Source organism: Caenorhabditis remanei, chromosome II (genome assembly GCF_010183535.1).
Source record: "Caenorhabditis remanei strain PX506 chromosome II, whole genome shotgun sequence".
NCBI classification, from domain to species: Eukaryota; Metazoa; Nematoda; class Chromadorea; order Rhabditida; family Rhabditidae; genus Caenorhabditis; species Caenorhabditis remanei.
Window position 1 is genome coordinate 3070511 of NC_071329.1, and position 8833 is coordinate 3079343.

Below are 8833 nucleotides of genomic sequence, written 5' to 3' on the forward strand. Positions count from 1 at the left end.
CCATTTCAAAAAATACTAAAAGCCAGTTCGAAGATTCGAGCGTTTTATAATGGAGTAGTGAACAGAACACACGACTGATTTAATATACTCTTTCAGTGATCACAGGTTATAAAACGGCAAAGTTGCAAAATGAGAAGTTTTGAAACGACACGGTTGCAAAACGACTAATTGCAAAACGTCACGGATTTGGCTCCAGACGCCATAATGCCTTTTTAAATTTGGTAGATTTTCATAGAAAATTTAAAACTAATTTCGTCATTTTTCAAATTTCCTTCAGTTTTATTATGTAAGAATCATTATAGACACATTTTCTATGTTTACAATAGAAAACAAAAAAGTTTTTACCCTGGGGGAGTCGAACCCGGGTATCGTTCCGTGGGACACACTTTCCGAAATTACCCACTGCGCCACGAGGTCACTTTTTTCAAAATGCTCAAAAACTCTTTTTTGTCGTTTTTAGGTTGAAAATATAGGTTTTTGGACATTTTTTTCACCTATAAAACCTCTTTTACGACTTTTTCGGTCTTAACCAGGTATTTCACTTGAAGCGCTAATATCTCCTTAGGGACCGCCCGTACTAGAAAGTAGTCAACTACAAAAATAGAGCTCTAGGTATGATCTACAGAACCCTTCCACATACCTACCTTGAAAAACCTCTTATAAACGATAACCACCGCCTCTATAGAATAAGTAAATTGATACAATACCGCATAGAACATGTTCAAAAACAGCAAAACTTTTGTAGAGTTCTCAAAAATTGATCGTTTCAAGACCACATGTATAGCGAGGTAGGAGGATACAAATGTGATAAGGGCAGTGGTAAGATCCACAAATTGGAAAGCGATGAAGTTGAAACTAGCCATCCTATTTAAATCGGAGGATAAGGCGCACGTCAGATTAGAAGTCATTTTTCTGAGAGGACTGATATAAAATGAGAAAATAATTTCAAAAAAAGGAGAAGTCGTGCTCATTCACCGTAAAAAACTTATAGCTAGACACGGAAGGGAATAAGGTATGTACCCTCGTAGAGTGTGTAGGTTACACTTGAATTAGTCATCTTTTTTCTTAAGTCCGTGAGATCTTGCAGATTTTTGAATTTTTGGTATTTAAGGTATCAGAATAGTAGGAGATGTTTGTTTTTCAAAGTTGAGGAGGAATTTTATGGATGGGTGATTTTCTGAAAAAACCCGATTTTATAGACATCCGGACACACAGACTGTCCAAGTCAACAGCTTGCGCACCAATTATGGCCTCCGTCACTAATTATTGATAATTAGCGCGCCGAGCGTATTTTTTGAGAAAAGAAAACACTGATTTTAGCATAGAAAACAAGATTTCTGCGACAAAAATCGTTTAAAAAAATCACATGTTACCCTCCCTCTGATCGCGGACATTGACAAAATCGCTTGTATCTTCGTTCATTTTGATGTTAAGAGAAATCTGAAAACAGATTCGGAATCCTCGTGTCATCAGCTTTCTAATAGTATACATCACTTATTACAAATTACTAGCCGCTCCCCGTTTTCTAAGCCGATTTCCGAGCGCCTTCTTCATTCAACCACGCGCCTCGCTGTTCCCCTCCGTCTGATCGCGGACATTGGAGAAAAACTCAATTTTTCGCGAGCTTCGACTAATTTTGGGTTGAAAACTTTGATTTTTTGCATTAAAACCCTGTATTTAGGCTATAAAGACCTTTATTTTCCAGATACCGCTGCATTCTTTCAGTCAGAGGCAAAACTCCATATTTCTTTAGTCCAAACAAATATAATCAATGACCCAGAGTACAATATATATTATTTGTTATAATTGTTTTATTCTCACGTAAATTTCACGGATTTCTTTGTTCCAAAAATCGGTTAAGTGTTATTGAATTAGTCCTCTAACTCTTTATTCCCATCCCACAGCTTCTTGAGCCCACTGAAATGTTCCTCGAACTTATTCGGTGGCGTAATAGTATCTTGAATCTTCCTCTTCCGCTTCATTTTCATTGATGCCATACGGATTAATAGGATCAATGGTAGCAAGCAGGCAGTATACGGGACAGTCTGAAATTTTCAAATCATAAGCTCCGCCTCCTCAGCCGCCACTACTTACATAAACCCAAACAATTAAAGAATAGAAAGTGGACAGTGGAATGATACCAATGTACATTCTGAGAATGAAGACGCCGAGGGAATAGATGAGAGAAGTGATGAATTGGGAGAGGGTGACGTCACAGATGACTAGCGTCGACTCGATCGCTTGACGTTGTTTGAAGCGTTTGTCGAGAATGAAGCGGTAGCTGGAAAAAAAACGGTCTTTATGGCATAAATATGAGTTTTTGATGTGAAAAAACAGAATTTTCGACCCCAAATCAGTCGAAACTCGCAAAAACTGAGTTTTTCCCCAATTTCCGAGATCAGAGGGAAGGGAACAACGGTGCGCGGTTAACTAAAGCAGGCGCTCGGAAATTGATGTGAAAACGAGGAACGGCTAGTAATTCGTAAAAAGTTGTGTATATTGTTGGAAAGCTGATGACACGTGGATTTTGATCCTTTTTTCAAATTTTTTGTAGCATCAAAATGAACGGAGATACTAGCGATTTTGTCAATGTCCGCGGTCAGAGGGAGTTGACTAATCGCGGATGCTTAGAAATCGACGCAGACAGAAGAGGCGCCAAAGTTTTGTAAGAGGTATTGTATACGGTTGGAAAGCTGACGACACAAGAATTCTGAATATGTTGTCAGATTTCTTGTAGCATCGAAATGAACGGAGATACAACCGATTTTGCAAATGTCCGCGATAAGAGGAAGGGGAACAACCAGGTCCTCGGTTGACTGATCGCGGGTTCTTAGAAATCGAAGCAGAAAAGGGGGAGCGCTTAAGTTTTGTAATAAGTGTTATACATGGTCGGAAAGCTGAAATCATGAGAATTCTGATTGTGTTTTCAGATTTTTCCTATCATCAAAATGAACCGAGATACGAACGATTTTGTCAATGCCCGCGTTCAGAGGGAGGGGAACAGGGAGAGCGCGTGGTTGATTGGTTGGTGGCATGTGCTCAGACGGGTGCTTAGACGAGGGCCGCCAATATTTCATATCTAGATTTGTATATCACTGGAAAGCTGAAGTCACGAGAATTCTGAAACTGCTTTCAGATTTTGGAAAAAGTTGAAACGAACCGAGATACGAGCGATTTTGTCAATGTCCGCGTTCAGATGGAGGGGAACAACCGTGCCGCGCGGTTGACCACCAGCTAATTCATTTTTAGCCACTTTTGTGATTTTTTTTGCGAATTTTACCACAAAAATCTTGTTTTCTATGCTAAAAGTAGGGTTCTCTCGAAAATAAAGGCTTGGCACGCTAATTATCACGAATGGTGACGGAGGCTATAATTAGTGCGGAAGCTCTTGACTCGGACAATCTGTGTCCCAAAGTCCTCCTCACCTATACTCCAACTTCTTATTGTACCACTTCAACGCGACCGACGCCACGAAATTCAAAACGGTCACCACGAGACAAATGAACAAGAACATATTGGCACGATGAGCACTGTGAGCGGCCGGGATGAAGCACGTGAGAATAAACCCGTCAAGGGGGTCATTCAGAAGAATAAACGGATAGCTGTACATGCTCAGAGGGAGCACAACAATGATTAGAAGAACCGCGAGGTTGCTACGAATGCGGGAGGTGTTTTGAGGATGGAAAGTGGCGTAGGCCCTGGAAAAAATGTCTGTGTATCTGTGTGTCCATATGTCCATGTCAAAACTCACCTCTCAATGAGCACCCCGGTCTGCGATAGAATCATCCCAGTGATTCCGGTGTAGAGGAGTACGGTATATGGGACACAGTCACGTTCGGAGACTAGCCAGTCGCAGGGTTCGTCGACCTTGTAGAGTCCCTTAGAGAGCATGTCCTTCTGGAATTTAGAATCATTAGAATTTTAGCTTTCTAGCGATATGCAGCATTTTTTATAAAGTACTGACAGTTCCCGTTTTCTCTTGGTGGTCAACCACGCGACTCGCTGTTCCCCTCCCTCTGAACGCGGACATTGACAAAATCGTTCGTATCTCGGTTAATTTCAACTTTTTCAAAAAATTGAAAACAGATTCAGAATTCTCACGTCTTCAGCTTTTTAACATTATAGGTCACACAGTTTTGGAATATCTTAACTCACCGAAAAGATAGCGTACATAACTTGATGAAGATTTGCAAACAGAATATTGAAAATTAGGATCCGCCGAGTTGCCGATTGGAAGATTGACTTCTTGGACATGTAGGTGACAGCAGTGATCGATAGTATAAATGTGAGTAGGACCGCAATAAGGGCGAGAGTAGCCGCTAAGCGATAGTTGGTACTGGACAAATGGTCCACTTGGACTTGAGAAGCGCAAGAAGAGTTTAACGTCATCTGGAATGAATTCAAATGAGTGGAAGGAATTATATAATTGTTGGTTAGAAAGAGGGAACTAATATAAAGGAACTGATATTGTTTACTGGAATGACAATAAAAAATGTGGGTAGGGGGAAATAAAATAAGAAAATAGAAAAGGGCAAAGCAATTAGAAAAAATTGGGTTTGGGAATTTCTTGGGGAGACTTCCCGGTTAAGAGGAAAACAAGTCCCCCCAGGATCAAAAGAACTAGGTTAGAGCTGAAAATGGGAAAATGTTCGAATATTCTAGACCTTCTGAAGCCTATTCCAATTTTCTCCGAAACACATTTTTTTTGCATTTTATGGGTATATCTATACCTACGTAACGACATATGTACATGATGAAGAAAAAAGAAGAAAAAAGAGATTTATGGCACGCCAAGGAGAGACCAAATTACTACCTTCAAAAATTTCAGCACCAATTTCGTTTCAGGGAGTGTGTCTGAGACGGGCGGGACGGATCGATGGGAGGGAGAAGAAGCGAGGAGGACTGGCACGAAGAGACACGGCTTAAAATCAGAGTGAGCAGAATCGGCTAATGAAGGATTCCCCGCGGGGAAAGGAGAGAGAGCTTGTCTTGAAAAAATGTGTGATTTGTGATTGTAGTTTGTGTTTTTTGGGATGAGGAGAATTATGAGAGGTGGATTATGAAAGATTTTGAAATCGACGAAAGACATCCGGACAGACAGACAGACAAACAATGCGCTCGGGATAGCTATAGAGAAGACAGGAATTTGAGCACCTAGGGACATCCGGACAACCTGACAGATAGACAGACAGATAGACAGGGTACATCTACCAATTCTTGATACAAAAACGTATCCCGGGGGAATCCAAATGAAGCGCGCCGCGGTCGCGTCGCGTGCGTCAGGTACAGTAGTGAGCATAAGTGAGTATAGTTAAAAATGTTGAGTAACGTTCATAAAAACAAAATATATTGTAGGAATGCTTCTGTAAATTTTGAACATCGTGCTACAGCTCCAGAAGCCCAAAATGATACGTTTAGCTAAATTGTCATAACTCAGCGAAAAATGGTTCAAATTGAATGAAAATTGCAGGAAAAGATGCGTATCATGTTTTTTAACAATCTTATAATCAGAAATAATGTTCTTCAGAAAAAAATTTTTCGAATTTTTTTCACTCGAAAATTTTTTTATTTCCAACTTTTGCCCAATTTTTCATGTTTTTTGATTTTGAAACAGCTGTAATTAAATTAATGTAAATCTAAATTTGATGTTTCATGTAAAATTCAACTCAAACTCGGAAATTGTTATTGTTTTATAATCAAAAAACATAAAAAATTGGGGAAAAGTTGGAAACCAAAATTTTTCGAGTGAAAAAAATTCGAAAAATGTTTTTCTCAAAATTATTATTTTTAAATATAAGATTGTTAAAAAACATGATACGCATCTTTTCCCGCAATTTTCAACCAATTTGAACCATTTTTCGATGAGTTATGACGATTTAGCCAAGCATACCACTTTGGACTTCTGGAGCTGTAGCACGGTGATCAAGAAGCACAGAAGCATTCTAACATTATATTTTGTTTTTATGAACGTTACTCAACATTTTTAACTTAAAAAATCATAGGGTCCAGTTCAAAAATAAAAAGTTTTTTTTCGGATTTTCAAATCAAGATCAGGAAAAATCGATAATCAAGAAAATCAGCTGATCACTTTAAACAAAAAACTTATGTCAATTTTACTGGATACTTCAGCTATCTTTGAAAAAAAAGTTTATGCAAAACGGACTTGTTTCAGCTGAGATACATATGAAAGTATGGAGGTATACTCACTTATGCTCGCTACTGTACATTTGAGATTGCTGAAAAGACAGATAGACAGATGGAAAGACAAACAGACAAACTGAGTGACAGACAGACATTTGGACAGACACTCGAGCAGGCTGACAAGCATTTCTTTATATACGACTCCAAATTATTCCCTCTCCGAGGAATTTGTATAAGGCGTTGCGGTCGCGTCGCGTGCGCCAGACACCAGAATTTTGTCTTTTTCAATTTTTTTTTCAAGTGCTGCGGACATCCGGACAGACAGACATACACAAGGTACATGGAATTGTGCTCGATTCAAATCTATTCACCTGAGGGACCAGATCAGGTCTGTCTGTGCCGAAATCCGGATGTCCACAAAGTTAGTAATTAGTGAACCTCGACATGTCAGCCTGTGTGTTCGAGTGTCCGGATGTTCGCAAAAGAAATTTCGAAACTGAGTCATGTAGTAGCCCGATAATTAGACATTTAAAAACTCAGACAAGCAAAAACCAGGCGTTTTTGGTACCGAGACATTCCACAATCCGGCATACGGACAAACAGACACGCCTAAACATTTTATAATTTAATGATGATGATAAAAGTTGAGCACTGACCAAATCTGCAACTGTAGACGGCTATAAGAATGCTAAAAACACAAAAAGAAGCAGCAAAATACAGAAAAAGGAGAAAATCACCGGAGCCATCTGAGATCTGAATCTGAGAGAGCAGACAGGAAATTAGGTAGCAAAAACAGCATAGAGAAGATGGTGACAGATGATTCACGGGGAGAAGTTAGACAGAATGATAGCTAGAAGAATTACTTCGTGAAAATTGTGAAAACAACAAAAAAAAACGCTAATTTGATGCTTAATGTCACCCAGTCACCGGGGGATTGTCTGGACTGAATTAACAGACTTCAGGTGTAAAAGAAATTTAGAGAAATGAAAGAGTTTAGTGGGAATAAGATGAATATAGGATTCTAGATGATAAAGCTTGAAGCTTGTATCTCAGCTCCAGAGTTGAGCGGAAGGGATTGTTTCTAAAACGGAAGTCGGAAGGCGGAAGTAGAAAAAACCCCGGAAGTAGGAAGTAGTTTTTTCTCAAAGATTCAAAAACTCGAAGAGAAAAGATCATAAAATTCGCGAAAATCAAAGGAAATTTAGTTTTTGGGAAAAGCCTATTTTCTGTCCTTTTGGATCTTGTTTCCTTGTATTTCTGCGAAAATTACTCTTTCTAAATTCCAGTTATGGAGGAAGTCGGAAGTCGGAATTCCGCGCAACTCTGCTCATTTCAACTTTTTCGAAAATTTGAAAACAGATTCAGAATCCTTGTGATATCAGCTTTCCAGTAGTGATTGGATAGTGGGAGTGTAGTCTTTTGGTTGATGTGCATTGTGAGAAAATTAGGATGATTAGAGTACTACTCTTTAGGTTGACCTTATTTTCATGTATGGCACGAATTAGAAATGGCTTTATCCGACGTTTCGGTCCTTAGACCATCATCAGGGAAGGTTAGATTACCTACAAAAATACAAGTTACAAAAAGGAGGAAAAATTCGAGATTAGAGAACCTTCCAGTAGTATACAACACTCTTTATGAAATATTGGCACTCCCCGTCTAGGCACTCGTCTGAGAACTCGCAACCAGTCAACCCCCTCCCTTTGATCGCGGACATTGACAAAGTCGTTCGTATCTCGGTTATTTTTAACTTTTTCGAAAATTTGAAAACAGATTCAGAATCCTGCTGACATCATCTTTCCAGTAGTATACAACACTCCAAATGAAATATAGACGCTCCTCGTCCAGGCGCCCGTCTAACAAGCACCCGCAACACGTTTTTCTACAATAACAGTGACGTTTCTAAACTTGAATTATTGATACGATCCAGAGTTGTGCGGAAATATGACTTTTTCTAAAACGGAAGTCGGAAGTGATTTTTCTTATCCGGAAGCCGGAAGTAAAATTTCTAATCCGGAAGTCGGAAGACGAAATTGAAAAAACGCCCGGAAGTCGGAAGTAGATTTTTTTTCGCAAATATTCCAAATTCCAAGAGAAAACTCATAAAACTCGCTAAAATCATTAAAAATGGGGTTTTGGCTGTAGAAAAGCCTATTTTCAACTCTGATACGATCTTACTAGTTAGCTGGAAGGTTCGGTTCATTGGGATCAATTTCCTAGTGAGGGACGAGAAAAAATTCAAAAACTTAGAGTTCTGAGAACCGGACAAGACTAATAATCATTTGGTGACAAAGCAAGAAGGAATGAGAGGATTAAGAGAGCTAACATCAAAAAACATAATTATAGATTGGAGGTGGTGATGTTAGGTGAGAAGGCTATAAGATCACGGACACTTTGATATAAGTGAACATTATTTTGGGATTGAGGAAGATAACGAATCTAGAATTGACGGTTATTTCAGAGATGTGAAAATGTATATAAATAATGACAACCTGAAAAACGGTTCTGTGTGATTCTGATCGGTTCAAACAATATGAAATTCATTCAATAACACCTATTTTTGAAACCAAGAAAACTATGACCTATGTGAATAAAACAATGAGAGATATTAAAACTAATAATATGGGGAGCAATAAACAAGAGTGCGTATAGGAACAGGGTAAAATTAGAGGAGTTTGTATAATTATCATGA

The 8833-nt window shown here is 38.9% G+C and overlaps 1 protein-coding gene across 1 annotated transcript; it reads right to left on the bottom strand.

Moving 5' to 3' along the window:
• Nucleotides 1–1871: 1871 nt before the first annotated feature.
• GCK72_004244 (uncharacterized protein) lies at nt 1872–4389 on the bottom strand (the record flags this gene model as incomplete). The annotated part of the gene is made up of 5 exons (XM_003101804.2): nt 1872–2045; nt 2095–2281; nt 3426–3698; nt 3752–3897; nt 4156–4389. The coding sequence occupies 5 exons, from the start codon at nt 4387–4389 to the stop codon at nt 1872–1874; spliced, it is 1014 nt and encodes a 337-aa protein (XP_003101852.2).
• Nucleotides 4390–8833: the final 4444 nt, after the last annotated feature.